Source organism: Malania oleifera, chromosome 11, assembly GCF_029873635.1.
Source record: "Malania oleifera isolate guangnan ecotype guangnan chromosome 11, ASM2987363v1, whole genome shotgun sequence".
In the NCBI taxonomy this organism is placed as follows: Eukaryota; Viridiplantae; Streptophyta; class Magnoliopsida; order Santalales; family Ximeniaceae; genus Malania; species Malania oleifera.
Genome location: NC_080427.1, coordinates 54,553,407 through 54,575,224, shown reverse-complemented (window position 1 = coordinate 54,575,224; position 21,818 = coordinate 54,553,407). Strand labels below are relative to the sequence as shown.

At 36.2% G+C, this 21,818-nt stretch overlaps 1 protein-coding gene across 1 annotated transcript; it reads left to right on the top strand.

The window, feature by feature from the left end:
• The first annotated feature begins 309 nt into the window (after positions 1–309).
• LOC131168469 (DEAD-box ATP-dependent RNA helicase 46) lies at positions 310–15,528 on the top strand. Its single transcript, XM_058127914.1, has 9 exons — positions 310–469; positions 1,325–1,671; positions 1,772–1,927; positions 6,031–6,099; positions 6,716–6,985; positions 7,325–7,675; positions 7,922–8,199; positions 9,091–9,507; positions 14,067–15,528. Exons 2-9 carry the CDS (start codon positions 1,345–1,347, stop codon positions 14,635–14,637), a joined length of 2,439 nt encoding a protein of 812 aa, XP_057983897.1. The 5' UTR covers positions 310–469; positions 1,325–1,344; the 3' UTR covers positions 14,638–15,528.
• Positions 15,529–21,818: the final 6,290 nt, after the last annotated feature.

The window sequence follows — 21,818 nt, the reverse complement described above, 5'->3', positions numbered from 1 at the left end:
CTAAATCAACTTAAACTAGACCGATGATTTAATTTAAAGTTAAATTTTTTTACCAAACGGACAAAATTGGTCGATAAAAAATTTGGATCCAAACTGACCCATACACCCCTAAACAAAGCCAATAAACACCTCTGAGCTAGGGCCTTTTATTTGGCGACATCCAAACGCGACCTTATTATAGGGCCAAACAAGAGGGTTTTTAGTTTTTACTTTTATCATGTGTTAACCATGGTTTCAGACTATTAACCCAACCAAACCACGGTCACCAATCTAACCTCTCTCTCTCTCTCTCTCTCTCTCTCTCGTTTTACTATAAATCAGCAAGCGCGTTCTCTCTCCTCCCCCCTTTCTGATTTTCCTACGCTTCTTGCCCTTCGGAAGCGTAGTTTTCTCTGGGAAGGGTTAGTCCGTCAGAGAGGTGGAGCATCTCTGGCCTCTTGCTTCCTCGATCTTCGACTCCTCTATTTAGGTATGATTTGCTCTCCCTGAGTTTCAGTTTCTTCAGGCTTAGATAATTTCCCAGATCTGCTCTAAAAAACCCCGAGATTATTCGAAGAAACTGAAATTTAGGGTTTCATTGACTTTAAATTTGTGAGTTTTGTAAAGGTTTTTGAAGGACGATGGCGTAAGTTCTTGTTTAGTTAGTATATCATTGTTGATGTTGAATTTGTTGTGATTAATGCGTGATTTAGGACGGAGGATTTTTTGAATCTGTAGCTTAGCGAACTACTGGATTATTGATTTTTTTATTATCGGAACTAGGGTTTATGTTTTTCTTTAGTTTGAGTTTAATTGGGGTTTTTACCATTTTTGGGTTTTGTTCTTTTGTTGTTGCATGAATTCTGAGATTATCTGTGTAAATTTCTTCATCAAATCTGAAAAGAAATGCGGTTTATGATTTTCTTTAGTTCGACCTTAATTGGATTTTTTTTTTACCATTTTTGGATTTTTTTATTTTGTTGCTGAGAAGTTGCATGAATTCTGAGAATATCTGTGTAAATTTCTTCATCATGTCTTAAAAAAATGTCTGCAATCTGGTGAGATTGAGTTATTGTCTTATTTTAGTTGGGTTTCTTGATGTCACGCATGAAGCGTGAACAACATGCTTTCTTCCATTTGAGGATTTTCTCAGCAACTGAATGTATATGTGCGATATTGATATGTGTAATGTGCTTCCTTTGCCGCTCTGAGTTTTGTTATGTAATTTCTAGTTTCTAATTAATTTTTATGATTTTATTTGGGGTTGGGTGGTAGGAGGTGGTTTAACTAAATATGATCCTTCATCTTTTTTAAGTCTTATATTTTTTAGTTTGTGTCATTGTAGGATTGTTTTACTGATTTGTGATGGCTGCCACTGCAACTGTTTCTTCTGGTCCCCGTTATGCCCCAGAAGACCCTACACTTCCCAGACCATGGAGAGGCCTAGTGGATGGTAAAACTGGCTACCTTTACTTCTGGAATCCAGAAACAAATGTTACTCAGTATGAGAGGCCTGCTGCCCCAGGCTCAGCTGCACCAATGAAATCTTCTGTACCGTTGAGCTCTTCAGTTCAAGTTCAGCCATCTTCTCAAGGACATCGGCGTGACTATAGTCCAGATAAAGAGGAGGATAAGTATAGCAGAGGTAGCAATGGTGGTTCAAAGCTTGCATCAGGAGCAAAGAGTCAACAAGTATTATAAATTTACTTAGCCAAGCTCTCTCTTTTGAAGTTTTCTTTCTGTTTATTCCATTTCTGTTTCAAAATGTAACTATTTAATAATTTTGCATTAGAGTGCTAGAGGTGGAACACAATATCCCCAAAATGTTGCAAATGGGACAGCCAATTTTGGGCATGGAGGGTCTTCTGCTAGAGGGCTTGGATCTTCAGGTGTTGGAAGTGGTCTATCTGCCGAGTCCTATCGCCGTCGACATGAAATAACAATTTCTGTGAGTTTTACATACGTTTTCTTTGGATTTGATCACCTATAGTTCCACTTCTTGTGGCTCGGTGTTTTTTTTTTTTGAATCCTTGTGCTGATGTTATTGATTTGGCAACTTTTTTATTTTATTTATAAATTGTTCCCCTTTATGCACCAATACTTTTTGATTGTGCTTTTCAAGTGCCAAAATTTTCTATATTCAGTAATGCTCTGTATTGCAATGCTGTGTTGTTTTATCCAAACCATGTAAGACCAAAGTTTCGACTATGTTATACCCTGAGCAATTATTAATGGAAGTTATCAAGAACCTTAAATGCTTTATACCCTGAACTAGTTCTTTTGCATGATTATCAAGAGCCGTAAGTGACTTAGTGCTATATAAAATAGTTGTTAATTTGGAGACAAAAAGCATAAATTTGTTTTTTTTTGTTTTTTTTGTTGCAAACATTATTCATTCCTTTTGCCAGCAAGTGTGATTTGCGCATGCATGCTTATATAGTATGTTTATTCCTTTGCTACCTCTCTTCTTCCCCACCCTGCATAGCTCTCATCTAGAAACATAGCCATGCCCATGCACTGCCGCGCACCAACTCTCTCTCTCTCTCTCTCTCTCTCTCTCTCTCTCTCTCGTGTTCATCCCCAGCGCAGAGCCTGAGTTCTTGCAAAACTGTGGGTTCTATGGCATTGAATGTCTCTTCTCTTACGAAACTCTAGCCTCACCAAGATCTTGCATGGAAACCCTAACATCCTTGCAAAACATTTAAAGAACCTCCACCCATTGTGCTGCTACGTATGGTGTCTCCACCCCTCACCACTGTGCCTGGAACTGCTGTTGCCCTGATAGGATTGCTCCCTTCACTCCGCTGTATCACCGCCAACTCAAGCATGGTCGTGACTCAAATATTCTTCCTGCATTTGAAGGTGAACTGGTCCTGTTCTCTGCTCACATCCTTGGGTATCTTCAAGATACCTCTATGTCTAAGAGGATCGCGATGGGTCTTAAAAATAACTCCCCCTCCCTTGTGTTTTCTTGAATTGCTTGGGCTTTCTTATTGTTTCCGAGGCAATCGAGCATGCAAGGGATGTGGGTGGGTTTGGTCCATTGTGAATTTCTAGGCTATTCCTATACGTTCCCTAGATTTCCCAAGAAACAAACAGTTTGTGTTTGATGGACTTAAACAAAAATTTTTGGGTTGGGTTTTTCCCAGACAAACGGACCTAGATTGAGAAAGGATTTTGCCATTCTTTGCGACTCTTTCTCTAGCTGACCTATTAAACTACCCTCCCAAGAATTACTTATATAGTATGATTGCTCCATGTGTGCATTGACTTCCATGTTTGTGACATTAGTTGGTTTATGCTTAGTCATTTGTGTGGTGAAAATTACAACATGGTGTTTTATTGTAACTGAGAGAGAGAGAGAGAGAGAGAGAGAGAGAGAGAGAGAGGAATATCTTAAGTTGCCAGGTAACCGACAATTATACCTATTGGTTATTTTAAAAATAACAAAATTTAAATAATTACATCTAGATTATATGTTGTATTAAAAATCTAATTTTTGTCAAGTTGCTAGCTGACCGACAATTATACCTATTGGTTATTTTAAAAATAACAAAATTAAAATAATTACATCTATCTAGATTATATGGTATATTAAAAATCTAATTTTTGTCAACCTAAGATGAATTCGTTTTTTTTTTTCCAATAATGTGCTCCCACATTAAATAAAGAATGCAATAAGTAGATAAATATTAATCATTAATTTATGGTGTTTTGTATTGGATTAACTCTTAATTCAAAAAATGCCCATGTCACTCCACTAGTGTTGCTCTATGTAAAAAGACCTATTAATATGTTACATGTTTTAACTCTGAAATTTTTTTCGTATTTGCTCAAAGATGTCCCGTGAATATTATGAGTTATTGAGAAAACCTATAATAATATCTAAAAGAAATTTTTTTTATCAACCCTAGATTAATTAGATTTTTCCCATAATGTGCTCCCACATTATATTGTGAGTTTAATTGAATAGATTAAGAAAAATTGTTAATTTATGGTGTTTTGTGTTGTATTAACTCCTAATTTTTATTATTGCGAACAAGTTCTATATAAATCATCATATTATATAGGTTCTTTTACATGACAAATTGGGATTGTAAATTTAAAAAATTTTTTATCTTTGATTGTAAATGGATTTTATAGATGCTTGTTCATAATTATGAGGATGATAGTGCCTTGGTTAAACAAAACATAAAAGAAAGATTGTGAAGTTACTTCAGTAAGTTGTTTAATGAAAAACCACGTACCAGACTTAAACTTAGAATTGAAAAATGTGTGAACTGCTATAAATTTGAGATTTATTCAAAAAATTGGAGTTAACAAAGTACATTAGAAAAGATGAAAAATGAAAAAGGACCAGATGACAACCCAATTGAAGTTTGGAAATGCCTAGATCATGATGGATTTATATGGTTAATTAATTTATTTAACATAATTATTAAAACTAAGAATATGCAATGGAAAAAAAACACTTTATTTCCTATATACAAAAATGAATGAGATATTCAAAATTGAAATAACTATTGTAGAGTTAAACCTAAGAGCCATGCAACAAAACTATGGAAAGGGTAATTGAACAAACACTATAGTTAGAAATGAGGGTTTTGAAAAATAAATTTGATTTTATGGTTGAGAGATCGACAACAGAAGCTATATATATATATTAAGAAAAATGAAAAAGTTCAGGGAAAATAAGAAGTGCATGCATATGGTTTTTATTGACTTAGGGGAAACCTAATAAGGTACTTAGGGGGTATCTAGGGAAGTTTTATGGTGAGTTCTAAAAGAAAGGGAGTAATACAGTAGGCATACCAATGTCATTAAGGATATGCATGATAGAGTAATGACTAACGTTAGGTCTATAGGTGGAGAGTCTTGGGAATTTCCAATTATAATTTGCATTGGTGATGGATGAACTTGGGAGTATCCAAAATGGGGTTCTAGTGTACGTTGTTTGCATATGTTGATTGATGAAATTAGGGGTGGAGTAGAATGTAAGTAAGAATAATTGAGAGAAGTTTTAGAATCTAATATGACAAAATATATGTAGTCATGATAAGAGGGATATTGGAGAAAAGATTGAATTCGTCTTTGGATTTATTCTAGAAGCTGAAGGAGAAATCGAAGATGTAAAAAGGTAAAGCAGGTTGGTAAAATAAAAAAGTGCTTCGGGTATGTTGTGCAATTGTACAATACCCTTAAAAATTAAAAGTTTTATTGGATAGTTAAAAGACTAATATAGCATCAGAATGTCGTGCAATCAAACAACATATCCCAAAGTAAAAGTTGCCTAAATGAGAATGCTGAGGGTGGACGTGGTATAATGTTAAATTAAGGAATGAACATAGTCGTTGTAAGTTATGGGTAATACCTATTGAAAGATTAGATACGGGAGGGAGCTTGTTTAGGCATTTGCAACGTAGACCAAATAGTGCATGGATGAGTGAATTAGTTACTATTAGCGATAGTAAAAGGGGTAGGGGTAGGCCTAAAATAAATTGGAATGAGATAGTGAATAAGGATTTAATAGTTCCCAAATTGTTGAATGAAATCACCAATGATCATATAAATTGGCAAAGAAGGATTCACATAGTTGACCCCATCTAGTGGGATTTAAGACTTGGATTGTGGTGGTGGTTGTACAAGATATATGTTGCTAAAACAATAGTACTTTAATTGGAGAATGGGTTTTAAGTAATACAAGGGAATAAAAAAATTATATAAAAAAGATAATATTATAAATAGACTATTAATAATTAACAAATTAATAAGATTGACTAAATGAAAAAATAGGTTTACTTGGTATATTTGGATACTTGGTGGGTTTCTTTGTATTGAATTAAAGTTGGGTGTGGGCTTAAATTGTAAAAAGGGGAAACTTATTGATATTTTGTGATCTTAACCATAAAATAATCTAGAAATGCAATTATATCTTTAATGTTGTATACCATTGACTAGATCTCCCTTAGCTTTCTTGTTCTATAATTTGGTTTGATGGGTTCATTTTGTTATGATTGCTGAAACCTTGTTTTTCTTATTGATTTTGAGTAGGGAGATAATGTGCCTCCACCTTTCTCTACTTTTGAGGATACTGGGTTTCCGTCCGAAATTCTTAGAGAGGTATGGACTTCAAATATTGTTCTTGTTTTTTACCCTTATGCAACTAACTGGTGGTAAGCAGTCCATATAAGTTTATTGAATTATGTAACCTGAGTCTTTCCTCTGCAAAGTTCTTTGATTGCTGGAGGCCTAGTGTTGAGATTCAGACTCATGTTCATTTTTCCATCTGTACTTTTTGTCGCAGGTGCGATATTTGCTCCTGGGAGGAGCTAATGTCGTACGCTGTGCTACCCTCTTTGTTGGGGCTTGCATATAATGGGAGCGCCCCTTATTACGCTGGACCATTTTTTGAGGAGGGCTGCCCTTATTACGCTGGACCAGTTTTTGAGGAGGGCTACCCTTATTACGCTGGACCAGTTTTTGAGGAGGGCTTCCCAAATCACCCAAGTTCGTGGGAGGGACTGCCGTTGGTGATGGTTCAGTCAGCCACTCAGTCCGAATCGAAGAAGAGGCCTCCTCCTGCTCCAGCTTGCATCAGCAAGCATTGGCCGCCTGCATATGGGGGGTGATGCTTCTTCTTGCATTAGCCACTCCATGAGTCCATAAAGATAACCAACCAGAAATCTAGAAGCCAGAACCTCTGCTTACAGGGGCCACTGGTTTTTTGCTTTTCCAGGTACACAATGCAGGGTTCTCTGCCCCCACACCAATTCAGGCACAGTCATGGCCAATTGCTCTCCAAAGTCGCGACATAGTGGCCATTGCTAAGACAGGTTCAGGGAAGACCCTTGGTTATGTAATTCCAGCATTTATTCATCTCAAGCGCTGCCGTAATAATTCTCAGTTGGGTCCAACTGTGTTGGTTTTGTCACCAACAAGGGAATTGGCGACACAGATACAGGATGAAGCCGTAAAGTTTGGAAAGTCGTCAAGAATTTCTTGCACGGTATGTTGCTTGAAACCAATTGCTTTTTTTTTTTTTTTTTTAATGTGGAGAAAGGGGCCCTATTAATGTGCTATTTTTTACTATTGTCTTCTGAAATTAAGTAATTTTTACTAATGCTTTGCTTGCATGCATGCATTTATATATGCACATTCAGATTTAAGCGTAAATTGTAATTTGGCTCCCTCTTGCTTCTTTCCCCACTGCCTGGCTGAGTATTGGGAATAATATTAAAAAACGAACTCAAACAAGCTTTGCTAAGCTAATAGAACCAAGCAGTGCAACCTGTTGTTGTTAATGTCCATACTCTAATTTTTTTTTTTTCTTTTTCCTTCCTTCTAGTGTTTGTATGGGGGAGCACCCAAAGGTCCCCAACTGAGGGATCTTGACCGCGGGGCGGACATTGTGGTTGCCACTCCAGGCCGCTTGAATGATATACTTGAGATGAGAAGAGTCAGCCTCCATCAAGTTTCTTACCTTGTGCTTGATGAGGCAGATCGGATGCTCGACATGGGTTTTGAACCTCAGATACGGAAGATTGTGAAGGAGGTGCCTGCTCGCCGCCAGACTCTCATGTTCACTGCAACATGGCCGAAGGAGGTTCGGAAAATTGCGGCTGATTTACTAGTTAATCCTATCCAGGTGAACATTGGCAGTGTTGATGAGCTTGTTGCAAACAAGTCCATTACCCAGGTGTGTAATCTTATTGAGAGCTTGTGTCCACAGAGGATACTTCAGATGTTTATCTTTGCTTTTCCTTTATAGTTTGTAGGTTTTTCCATTGATTTGTTATTGGAAGGTGTTACTGGAGAAGTCTTATGATTTTGTTTTTAGAAAAGTTCCATAGTTGTTAACTTGTTATCTAATTTAGTGTATGTGCATCTGTATATAGACTCGTAACATTTATTTATTTTGCTGATTGCTCTGATGTCTATGCAGTATGTTGAAGTATTGTCAATCATGGAGAAACACAGAAGGCTGGAGCAGATATTGCGGTCTCAAGAACCAGGGTCGAAGATTATTATTTTTTGTTCAACTAAGAAGATGTGTGATCAACTTTCTCGCAATCTCACCCGCCAGTTTGGTGCTGCTGCCATTCATGGAGATAAATCTCAGGGGGAGAGGGATTATGTGTTGAACCAGTTCCGCACTGGGAGGTCTCCAGTGCTTGTAGCCACTGATGTTGCAGCTCGTGGGCTGGACATAAAAGACATCAGGTTGGTGTTTGCCCAATTTATCGTCATTTGTATTTAAGCTATATATATTGCAAGGGACTGGCGAACAACACACCTAAAAATTCGTATTGAAGCTATATGTATAGCAAGGGACTTTAGGCGAAATTTATATTTTAATGCTAAAATCATATGTTTCCTTTTTGTCAGGGGGTTATAGGCTGTTATATTAACAGAACTGTGAGTCTTGAATCTTGCTTTTGGGATGTTGGGTGAATTTTTTACCCTATTTCTTACATATATACAGAGATGTGTGCACACACAGAGGTGTGCTCAGCATATCTTTACATTGATCACTGCTGAAGAGAATCAAGACAAATGGGTAAGTTATTGATGATAAACTTTTAAATGTTTAAGAGGGGAGGGTGCGAGGATTAGTATATGTTCTTGCCATCATAGAATGGTTACATAAATTACTGAAAATGAAAATAAAGGCATTCGTTTACAAAAGAAAAAGAAAGAACAGAAAAGAAAAGCATTGGTTCATTGGTTGAAGATGAAATGCTCAACCCCTAAACTCTGTTTGGCTGCAAGAAGAGATGGAGAATTTATGAGTTCTGCCTTTGTGATTTATACACAGACGTCCACTGTTAAAACTTAAAACCATTTGTTTGGGTTATCAGGCAGTATTTGTTTTCATTCAGTATTTGTACCAAATATTTGTTAGGTTGTTACTTCTGGGTATGCATTGCGATTTTTCCATTGAACCACCATCTGATGAATATGATTATTTCCTAAGTCTATCCTGTAAGTCAAGTGAATGCATCTGGGCAACATGTTCTATTTTTATTTATATTTTTGAAGAAGGTTGGAATTATTCTTTTATCTTTTGAAGTGAAATATGGCACCAGTGACGCGTATTTTCTTGTATTGCAGGGTGGTCATCAACTATGATTTCCCTACAGGAATTGAGGACTATGTTCACAGGATTGGAAGGACTGGAAGGGCAGGTGCCACAGGAATTGCTTTCACATTCTTTGGTGACCATGATGCAAAGCATGCTTCGGACCTCATGAAGGTTTTGGAAGGGGCAAATCAGCGTGTTCCTCCAGAACTTCGCGATATGGCTTCTCGTGGCGGTGGCATAGGCAGGTCCAGACGCTGGGGTTCTGGGCCTGGTGGTCGTGAGGGAGGGCGTGGTGGGCGGAGTGATTCGGGCTATGGTGGAAGGAGTGATTATGGTGGAAGAGGTGGTTCAGATTATGGTGGTAGGGGTAGTTGGGGAGTTCCTCCCTCTTCCAGCAGGCCTGAAAGAAGTGGAGGCCGTGGCTCCGATTATGATTCACGTGACAGGTTTGTGTTCATGTTGTGCATATCTTTGAACTATAAATAGCTTGGTATTGGTGTGCTTTTATTTACACAGCATCATAAATTTTTTTTTTTCTTTTTTCTAAATTTGGATGTTATCTTATGTGATCTTTGCTTATGAAGTTGAATTTAGCAGTAGCTACATTTTGTTTTGTGCCTTAATTGATAAGATTTTTCTGCATTCAATTGATGCTTTAATTTACTTGCTATCCAACTGTTCTTGTGTCTCACTATATTTCCAGAACTTTATACTTATTTCAATTATTCGTGTCTGTTCACTAATAATAACTAGCAAATCATGTACATGTGGTGAATAGGCAACAAATAGTAAAAATTGAAGCTTAAATATATCACATTAAAAGAGGGACTTTCCTTAGAAGCCCCTTGTCTGGATAATAATTTGAAGAATGAGTTAAGGAGGTCAAGAGGGTGCAAGGGAAGGGGGAGCAAATCAGGTACATGTGGTGCATACACAACAAAAAGGTTTTGTTGTGAAGTCTAGTAAAAAGGACAAGAGAATGGACTTTTAATTCTTTTTTTTTCTTTAAACCCTTGGATAATAATTTGAAGGATGAGTTAAGGACATCAAGAGGGTGCAAGGGAGGGGGAAGCAAATTAGATGCATGTGGTGCACATACGCAACAAAAAGGTTCTGTTGTGGAGTAAAGTTAAAATTAAAGATTAAATATCTCATATGAAAAGAGAATGGGCTTTCATTTTTTTTAATTCGTCCATTGGATAATAATTTGAAGAATGAGTTGATGACATCAAGAGGGCAGGGAGAGGTGTGCCTGTGCAGGCATAAGAGAATAAGAATCCAGGATAAGGAATGATTATGTTGTATGGGACTTGCTTTTGAGTATTAAGCAACACGATTTTATTTTGTTAGGATTTTAATGAAAATGAGGATCACCATTTGAGTTATTTTGATGAATGTGAGGATCACCACATAATGTCTTAATTTCTTTACACACAATTGATCCCAAGCCCGGGTAAAGGAGGGTTGCGTTAGGTTGTTGACAGCCAGCGTAAAATTTGTCAGACCACTATGATACGAATCTTGATTGAATATTTTCTGGGGCGTCCCCTGCGAGTGACGTGTTACACTTGTGGGTGTAGCAAAAAGTGGGCGAGGGTGGGCTAGGTCGTTGCCCCGAAGCGATGCGCCGTGTCGGTGTCCGGGTTCGGTGTCAAATATGTGAGGGTTCCTACATCATTTTGGATGTGGGCAGGTAAAGACGTTAGTTCATAAAATTAGGATTAGATTAACAACTTGGAATATAAAGATACTTACGGGTAAAAGCATCGAAATTGTGGATGCAACGATGAGAAGAATAATTACTATAATTTGCCTTCAAGAAACTAAGTGGGTAGGGGAGAAAGTTAGAGAAATTGATAAATGAGGATTTAAACTTTGGTACACGGGAAAAGAAAAACATAAGAATGGAGTAGGAATTATTATAGACAAACTTAAAAGATAGCGTTGTTGATGTAAATAAAGTAGGAGATAGAATTATAAAAATCAAGATGGTATTAGGACGAGATAATAAATATCATTAGTGCTTATGCTCCTCAAGTCGGCTTAGCTGAAAATCTTAAGAAACAATTTTGGGAAGATACTGATAGTATTATACAAGGCATACTAGGGACTGAGAAAATATTTATAGAAGGAGATTTGAATGGATATGTGGATAATAAAAATTATGAGAGGATACATAGAGGATATGGATATGGAGACAAAAATGAGTATGGGGAGATGATCTTAAACTTCGCTATGTCATATGATTTTAGTATAATGAATACTTGCTTTAAGAAGAGAACCTTTTAAAGTGGGAAAAACAGAAGTCAAATGCATTTTTTTTTAAACTAGGAGGGTAGATCGTTTATCATGCAAGGATTGTAAAGTTGTTCCAGGTGAAAACTTAACCACACAACATAGAGTTTTAGTGTTAGATATATGTATTAAAAATGGAAGAAAAATGATAAAATAAACCAGTGTAAGAGAACTAAGTGGTGAAAACTAAAAGGAGAAAATATAATAAAATTTAAAGATAAAATGATCAAAGATGGGGATTGGACTATAAAAGATGAGGTAGCTACAATTACTCTTTGGAGTAGATTAGGTAGCTATTAAAAAAATAGCAAAAGATATTTTAGGCGAATCAAGGGGAAGATTCTCGAATAGCAAAGAAAGTTGGTGGTGGGATAAAGATGTAGAAAAAGCCATAAAGACGAAGAATTTGGTATAAAACGTGGCAGAAATGTAGAAATATGGATAACTTTGAAAAGTATAAGGAGGCAAGAAAAGATGCAAAAAAGGATATTAGTGAAGCTAAATACAGATCATTTAATAGTTTGTATGATAGATTAGATACAAAAGAATGAAAGAGAGATATACTTAAACTTGCTAAAGCTAGAGAAAGGAAGACTAAGGACTTAGAAAATGTAAAATGTATAAAAAGTGAGGATGTTATTGTCTTGGTTAAGGACGAAGACATTAAAGAAAGATGGCGAAGTTACTTTAGTAAGTTTAATGAAAATCAAATAGAAGGCTTAAACTTAGAATTGTCAAATGAAGAAAAAACTAAAAATATTAGATTTATTCGCAAAATTAGAGTTCACGAAGTTAAGTTTGCACTAAAATAGATGAAAAATGGGAAAGCTATGGGACCAGATAACATTCCAATTGAAGTTTGGAAATGCTTAGGTGATAACGGAATTATATGGTTAATTAATTTATTTAATACAATTATAAAAACTAAGAAAATGTTAGATGAATGGAATATCTATATACAAAAATAAAGGAGATATTCAAAATTGTAATAATTATCATGAAATTAAACTTATGAGCCATACGATTGAACTATGGGAAAGAGTAGTTGAACAAAGATTAAGGTTAGAAATGAAGGTTTTAGAAAATCAATTTGGTTTTAGGCCTGAGAGATCTACCACAGAAGTTATATATCTTTTAAGAAGATTAATGGAAAAGTTTAGGGAAAAGAAGAGGGACTTGCATATAATATTTATTGACCTTGAGAAAGCATATGATAGGATACCCTAGGGAAGTTTTATGGTGGGTTTTAGAGAAAAAGGGTGTATGTAGTAGGTATACTGATGTCATTAAGGATATGTACGATGAAGTAGTGACTAGTGTAAGGACTATAGATGGAGAAACTAGAGAATTTCCCATTACCATAGGTTTACATCAAGGATTTGCTTTGAGTCCTATTTTTGCTTTAGCGATGGACTAATTGACTAAAAGTATTCAAAAGGAGGTTCCATGGTATATGTTGTTTGCAGATGATATTGTATTAATTGATGAAACTAGGGATGGAGTAGAGCTTGAGCTAGAATTATAGAGAGAAACTTTGGAATCTAGAGGCTTTAGGATAAGTATAAATAAGACAAAATATATGAAATGTAATTTTAGTAATGATAGGAGGAATATTAGAGACAAAGTTTAACTTGATGATGAAGAAATAAAGAACATTTGTAGATTTCGATACCTTGGATCTATTATGCAAGCTGAAGGAGAAATTGAAGATGATGTAATGCATAGAGTTAAAACAGGTTGGGTAAAAAAGAGAAGTGCTTCAAGTGTGCTCTGTGATCGTAGAATACTCTTAAAATTGAAAGGAAAGTTTTATTGGATAGCTATAAGACTGGCTATGCTTTATGGATCGGAATGTTGGGCAACGGAGAAATATAATATCCAAAAAGTAAAAGTTGTTGAGATGAGAATGCTTAGATGAATGAGTGGTATAACATTGAAAGATAAATTAAGGAATGAACATATTCGTAGTAAGTTAGGTGTAGCTCCTATAGAGGATAAGATAAGGGAGGGATGACTCAGATGGTATGGACACTTGAACGTGGGCCACATAGTGCACCAGTGAGGAAGAGTGAGTTAGTTTATGTGAGAAGCAGTAGAAGGGTAAGGTATAGACTCAAAATAACTTGGGAGGAGATAGTGAGTAAGGATTTAATATACCTGAATCTGTCAAAAGAAATGGTCCATGATCGCATAATTTGGCGGAAAATGATTCATATAGCCGATCCCACCTAGTGGGACTAAGGGTTTGGTTTTTTTTTTTTTGTTCTTTTATATAGTAGTAGAGAGGTTTGTGTAAATATGGATTTTGAGCCTTAAATTTGAGCAGACTTAATATAATTTTGTATTGCATTCTATCCAAATTTGCAGTGTCCAAATCGAAGGTAAGATTTGAATTCCAAGCTCCTAATCATGGGCCAAGTTAACAAGTGACATATTTGATTTTTCACAAAATTTTTGTGAAGCAACGATAAACATAAATAAAACCAGGCTTTTTTTTCCCTTATAAGAGTTAATTTCTTTTTGGTCTGAACTCTTATCTTGAGTAGAATTTTTTTTTTTTTTTTTGTTTGTTTATTGTGTATGCTAGGTGAGTTTATTCTATTGTGAAGAGAGTCTAACATGAACTTAGAATGCTTGCATTTTTCATGATTTGGAGATGCGCCTGTGAAGCAAAGATTTTGTTTAATCTCTGTATTCTTCTGTTATTTAGGGACAGGTATGATCGGGGATATCATGATGGGCATGATGCAGATGCTCGTGGCAAGCATGATAGGAGCTACCATGCTAGCCATTTTCGTGCTTTTGATAGGGATAGAGAACGCAGTCGAAGCCGCAGCCGCAGCCGTAGCCCTGACAGGCATGACAAGGCTCGTGACCGCTCCCCAATCCGTGGTTTCCATAAATCCGTCATGGATCAGGCTCGGCCATCCCCTCCTGCACAGCATCAGCATTCACCGACATACAACAGCGTTTACAGTGCGAGGGAAGTAAAAAATCTTGTGGATTCACGCAGCTCTCCCGGTGAGAAGTTGCGGTCACCATCTGATAATGTTGGTGGGGCGGAAGGCCGTGGTGGATCATTCAATGACAGTGCACCTCAACAGGGAAGATCACCAGGCAGACATTACGATGGAGAATACCCCAACAGGCCTCAGTCCTATTTTGGGGAAGAAGAGGAGGAAGGTATGATTCCTGCTGATGATGAACAAGGTATGCGGATGGCTGTAGATGAGGATGGGTTATTTCAAGCAGCAGAGGACGACGAACCCAAAGGGTTTTAGTGCAGTGGAGAGGCGAAGACGCAGTACTGGTCGTGGTGTGCCGTTCCAACTTCCCCCGCTTTTTTTTGAATAATTATTTTTTGGCTAGTGTTGTAGTAAGGGGGCCTGGATCTGGCGGTAGTAACATGGTGGCGGCGTGGGAAGCAGGGTAATTGTAAGGTAATTGGACACTTAGCCTCTTCGAGTATGAACATTTTGGTGTATGTAGCCCCACCCCCACATTTTAGTATAGATATATATAATATAGGTCATGGACAGCGCAGCACGCTTCTGGGAAGACCCAATCATTTGTTTGTTTGTGCTCTGTAAATCTGTATGCAGTGCACTAAGATGTAATTCTGTCAATAGGAGTGCGCGCATGCGTGAACTCGCACGATTGTTTGATTCACAGTTGATGTGGATCCAGTTTCTTCCCTGTACTGGTAGGAGTGAGGACATTTTACTGTCTGCCTGACTTGGGATCTTGGTATTTTGGTACACATCTTTACTGGCTGTTTCCAATTTCATTCAAATGATACCGTGGCACAGGGAGTTGGCCCAATGATGATCTACTACGAAGGGCCAGTAAAGGATTTCAAGTTGAATGTTTACCGATTGAATTGAAGATGTTAAAACCGTGTTATGTTCAGTGTGATGATGGGCGTGTCCGCATGTAGATGGCAAGGAATGCATGGAATTCGCAGTCTGCCTTTCTGTGCTGATGGGGGGCGCCGTCTGCCTACCATAGGATCATATGCATATGCATGGTTCATAAAACAGATTGGTACAATTATTATCCACAATTTTTTTTTTTTTTTTTTTTTTTTTATTTAAAGGAAAATAACTTCCCAAAAACAAGCCTTCCCCTTGCACAAGAAAGGTTTAATGCAGACCGTGTATTTATTGTTGAAATTGTCACACAGTATTACTTATAAGGTTATTTGGAATACAGTTTATTATTTTGCAGTTCTCACTAATTTACAACACACGTGAATGCTTTAAAGAAAATCACAATACTAATGTTTTTATTATGGCTATTATTTAAAGAATTTAATATGCGAAAACTAGTATGAATGTGATAAAAGAAGCAGAACATTCATATGATTAAAACATCCTTATTTTATGATTGTTTATGCAAGTATTGGAGAAATTATGCAATTTGTACTAAGCAGTGTGTATTGCTTAGTACAAATTGCATTGCATATGTTAAGCAGAGTGTAATTTGACATGGGATGTATCTTGTAGCGTCTTATTAAACTTCTGTAGGAAGGTGAAGCTGAGGATGACATCAGTTATCTGGTCCCTTGTGGCTGAAATATTTTTCACCGTCACAGCGGATCCTCAAAAGCAAAAAAACAGTGGACAGTTCACGAGGTTGGTATTTAAGTCCCCCGGAAATGCAGTTGAAATTATCAAAATCCCATTTTCACACAAGCAAGTCATATTAAATATGTCTGTTCAAATATTTTACCATTGAATTTGAAAGCACCATTTGAGATTATTTTCATTTTGACCAACTTCATTGACATTTGACAGCCCTATACAACAACCTGGTTGAGATGTGACCAAGCTGCCCGCGAGGACCTTTGAACCTCTCAATGTTAGACTAGAAACAATACCAAAAAATCAGCATTAGCCTTGAAATACATTTGCTCAAGCAAGCACAATTTTAGAGGACCCAAGTAGACCCACATGGAGCAATAATCTTAGATCAACTTGGTAAAACGTTAAGGTTCGAGTTTTCATGATATTTAAGTAAAAAGGGATAGAGATGAGCTTGTTATCTCTTAAATTAGTTTAGGAAAGTTATCGAATAAAAAATAAATGTCCGATAGCAAGTTGTTTAATTCAATAAAAATGAGAGTTAGAATTCGATCTCGTTACTACTATCGAATCCAATTTACTTGTTTACTCAATTAGTGAATATTCAAGTTCAACCACCCCATTTTAAAATATCAAGTAAAGGATCTTGGGAATCATCGTTATCAAGAAAAAAAAAAAAAGTAAGAGAAATGGAAGAACTTTATTTCTTATACAAATTCTCAAGCCAAACATGCATAGCTTGAAAGGATACCAAGGGGGCTTGGGCATGACCATAAAAGAGATTGGTGAATAACTAGCTGAAAAACCATGGCTACTTGGGTATACCACGGTTGACCTTAAATATATATAGAAAAAGTTATAACCAAAATACTGAATGATGGTCGAAGCTGTCAGCACCTCATCAAACTGACTAGTTAGTTGGGTACCATCAGGGTATATGATTTTATTTTGGGAAAGATTTAACGAAATTTCAGCAGCATGCCATCTGTAAATTGGATATTTTTCAAAAAATTCATGCACTAAAATCTGGTAGATACAAGCAAAAAAATCATAATAATCTGCATCATGCAGATACCATTCAGCGAATGTTCCAAGGTAGAAATTGTTGCTTTTATATAGTTCTTATACTTGGTAGAGTTCATAAACAAAGGAAGAAAAGTGACTGAGGTAGTCTTTGTGCTCTTCCTTGAATGATTTTGGTTACTTAACCATGACTTGAGCTGCAACTTGGCCACTTATTACTTGCTTGAATGCATGACCACATCATTTGTAAATTGAATAGTTTAGAAATTAAGTAATCCTAATCAATTGATCCCATAATCTTAATTCACAATTATGCCCTCTAGTATGTATGTGTATGATACACATATATATATATATATATATATATATATATATATATATATATTCTGGTTAGTAAGTGAGAAAAAAAAAAAGTATTAATCAAAATTGACCCATGTAATATATTTAGGGAGTTGACTAATGAACATGATGGTAGAAGATTGTAATGCATAAACATAAATTGAAATTAAGGAGGAATGGATCATCATTGAATTTATTGTGAGGTACCCTCTTTTGCTAACAAAATGCCATATTAAAAGTTAAAATTATTGGGGATGGATTTAAGATTCTGCCCTAATAAATTAAAGGAAATGCTAGTCACACTCCACAATTGGCTCTAGGTGCTTTCAGCCATGTGTCATTACCCACGGTCACAATCAATAATTTAAATTCAAGTATAAGTTCAGTCTGCTGTACTCTATGGTTCAGTTGTAGCCAATTTTTATACCGGAATGGAAGTGAGACCACATCTCTATGGATTTTATGATAGGATCGATTATTTTAGTTATTGGTTGGTTGATGGATTGCTTAAGTTTTGTTTACTTGTGTTGTGATTGGTTTGTAAGTTGATTTTTTATATTAACCCTAACCGTACAGAGATATTTAAAAAATTCCTCAAATACCCTTGTACCGGACCACAGGGGCAACTATTAATCATCACAACCAATAAAACATTAAATTACAAGCCTAAAAGGCAGATGCCATCATTCCACCCTACTTTCGACATCAGTTTGCTTTCCCTATATACATGTTTTACTCGATATGAGTCACATACTACAATACAAAAAGTTTCATCGACACTCCATATTTATTTTTGTGTTGAAACATAATTCTACCCCTTAATTTTCATTTTTATAGTGAAAAGATCTATAAGCCCCGTTTGGAACTTGAAAAATCTCATGAAAAGGAAAAGAAAATATTAAGGAATTCACTTTTTCATATTTGGTTATCAAGAAAAATAGCAAAAAAAAAAAAAAAAAAAAATATTTCAAATCAATGAACACAAATTTGATTTTGGACAATATTTATATTCAATTTTTTTTAAAATTTAAATCATATTAAAATAAAATTTTATTTTTAGCAATACTTGGTATAGAGAAAAAAATAAGTTTCTTTCTTATTTTCTTTTCCTTTTTTTTTTTTTTCTTAACCAAAGTCTACGATCCAAACTTACCCATGAAAAAAGGGAATGGGGCAAATTGTTATTCCATTGCAAGATAAAAAAAAAAAAAAAAAAAGTGCTGGTGCTATTTTTTGGATGCCAATAGTGACATTGTTTTAAAATTTTTTCATACTGCTCAACTTTATATGCCTTCTAATTTTCTTGTCGCGCCGATATGCCTTAAACTTGATTCTTATTGTATTAACTTTGTTAAGGGAAAGGAGATGATCAAATCAAAAACACAACACAATCAATCACATAGGACACAAAAGGATTACGTGGTTCAACCCAAACTCGGCCAACGTCCATGGGAGAGATGAAGTCTCACTATATGATCAATAAGAAAGATACAATAGAGGAGGAGTAACATAGCTCAACTCAACTCTCAGCTCTAACCTCTCTACCTCTCGCACACAACTCACTTCTTCTTCTTTTGTATATTTTCTTTCACACACTTTCCTTTACAAAGCAGTGTATTTATTTTACCAGATAGAGAGAGGAGCATTGAGACAGAGTAGAAATAAAAAAAATACCCATGCTCGAGGCTGTGCATGCTCCACAAGTTGTGCATGCTCTAGGAGTTGCACCTTCACAAGCAGAAATAAATGCACCCACTTGAGTGGGCTAACAAATCACCCCCTCCAAACATGTGGGGACAACCAAGTGTCCGCTGCTTTGGTGCTGCAACACTGTGACCTTGCCCTAGCCTCTAGGCGTCTGCATCCCTTCGTGAGAGTGCCCGTACCCCCTTGCTGAGGTGCTCATGTAGTGATCATCTTTTGGATGATTTCGGTAGATCTAGGAGACCCACTGAATTTGAACATAGCTCCAATTTCTCTCTAGTCACTATTTTTGTCAACATGTCTGCTGGGTTTTGGATGCCAAGGATCTTCTCAACTGCTAATACACTTTCATCTAGAAGAGATCTGCTGAAGTGATAGTGGAGTTCAATGTGCTTAGTCTTTGAGTGGAATTCTGAATTCTTTGCCAAGTGTATGGCGCTCTGACTGTCACTATGCAAAACACTCTTTACCTGTTTAAAACCCAACTCTGTCAACAATCCCCACAACCAAATCATCTCTTTGCTAGCTTTTGTCATGGCTAAATACCCTGCCTCTGTAGTGGATAGTGTAATGATTTTTTGTATCTGTGATACCCAACTAACGATAGTAGCACCTACTATGAATTCATAGATGAGGATAACCATGGGCTGGAGTGTGAAAATGAAAATGAGAAAGAAAAGCTTACGAAAGCTATTAAGATATGAAAATTAGAATAAAAAGCTTACGAAAGCTATTAAGATATGAAAATTAGAAAGAAAAGCTTATGAAAGCTATTGAGATATGAATATGAGAAAGAAAAGCTTATGAACAAAAATGTGAATATGATTTTGAGAAATAATAAAGTACGTATATGATTATGAAAATGATAAGAGAGTTTTTGAGAAATACTTTTTACATACATATATGATTATGAGTACATATCTATATATTTTTTCTCAACTGTTATATATTAAAATGGAATGTGATATGATGCAATTGAACTCATACTGTCACACACTGTGAATAATTTATTACATCTTAGTGAGAGGTGTCTCACCCAAATATTTTTAATATTTTAGGGAACTGTAACAGACCAGGAGATAGAGTTCCGAGATAGAGGGGAACTTGTACCCTGATAGACAAGGAAAGTATTTTGTGTTCCTGATAGATAGGGAAAGTATTTTGTGTTAGGGAATGTGTTTGTGTAATCCCCTAGGGTATGTTATGGACTTTTAGGGATGTACATGGATGTATAGAATTCTGGTTATTTGTACTCTGGTTGGTATGTAAATATGGACTTCCGCTATTAGGTATGTTCTTATATGAAGGACTGATTACCCGGTATCCCACTTCGGGTCGGGTTGTGTTGATATGGTATCAAAGTTGTGACGTGGCAGGTGTTGGATTAATATTTATTATATACTGGAAAAAAATGGTATCAAAATCGGGATGTGACAACGTTGATGATCTGATCTTCACCGACAACAATCCAGAGATGTTTGCCGCCTTTAAGAAGAGCATAGTCAAAGAATTCGAAATGACGGATATTGGCCAGATGACTCATTTCCTTGGCATAGAAGTCGTGCAAAACGAGAAGGAAATCTTCATCTCCCAGAGCCACTATGCAAAAGAAATGCTAAAAAAATTTAGTATGGACAAATGCAACCCTTTGACAACTCCTGTTGAAATAGGATTGGAGTTGAGAAAGAATGAACAAGGAGATGTTGACCCAACATATTTTAAGATTCTCGTTGGAAGCTTGAGATATTTGATGTGCACTAGACCAGAAATACTCGATGGAGTTGGATTTTTTAGCCGATACATGGAGACTCCTGACCAGTCCCATATGAATTTAGCGAAAGGATACTTCGCTATGTCAAGGGTACCATCACTGATGGTATGTTTTATTCATCAAGAGGTGATTGCAAACTTATTGACTATTTATATAGAGATTGGGGAAGAGATCTTGTTGAAAGAAAAAGCATGATGGGATTCACATTCTTCATGGGAGATACAACGTTTACATGGTCATCAAAGAAGCAACTCATTATAACGCTTTCATCATGTGAAGTTGAGTATGTTGCTGCCAGTTTAGTTGTTTGTCATGGTATATGGATCAGGAATGTACTGAAATATTTGTGATTTCTTCAAGATAACCTCACAGAAGTCTACATCGACAACCGATTAGCGATTGCACTTGCGAAGAATCCAATTTACCATGAAAGAAGCAAACATATTGATACTTGGTATCATTTATCAGGGAACATGTCAAGAAGAAAGAAGTGGAGCTAATATCTTGCCAAATGTATGATCAAATTGCTAATATTTTCACAAAGCCACTCAGGCATAATATTTTTGTAAGACTAAAGACAATACTCGGAATGACAAAGTTAGGAGAGTTAAGTTTAAGGAGGGATGTTGAAAATTAAACTTGACTTATTAAATTTGGTCGGTAGTAGCTCCACCAATCAAGCCATTTATGTTGAAATTATTAAGCTGCAGGCAACCTACTCCATCTACCAGCCCACCTCCGTTGAAGTTAATTCCCACCTACTGTTCTAAAAATTGTTATAAATAGATGTGTGTGTGTGTAATGTAATGTGGTGTAGAGAGGGTGTATAACCAGTGAGAAGAAACTATATTTTGAGAGTGTTTGTAAAATTCGAGTTCTCTGTAATTTCAGATTATTGAAATCAATTGAGTATTCTGTGTACAATTCCTCACTGAGTTCAATCACAATCAGTGATTGAGTGACTCCCCTCCACCCATCATATACCTATTCGATTAAATGTTAACAACTCTGAAATAGACACATCAACAAATCCTAGTCAATT

What these genes read in the sequence shown, in the direction of transcription:
- LOC131168469 (XM_058127914.1), top strand. Translation starts at nt 1,345, where the DNA reads ATGGCTGCCACTGCAACTGTTTCTTCTGGTCCCCGTTATGCCCCAGAA. An exon ending in CGTCCGAAATTCTTAGAGAG is followed by an intron (nt 6,100 to 6,715) that starts GTATGGACTTCA and finishes TTGCTTTTCCAG; the next exon opens with GTACACAATGCAGGGTTCTC. An exon ending in GATTATGATTCACGTGACAG is followed by an intron (nt 9,508 to 14,066) that starts GTTTGTGTTCAT and finishes TCTGTTATTTAG; the next exon opens with GGACAGGTATGATCGGGGAT.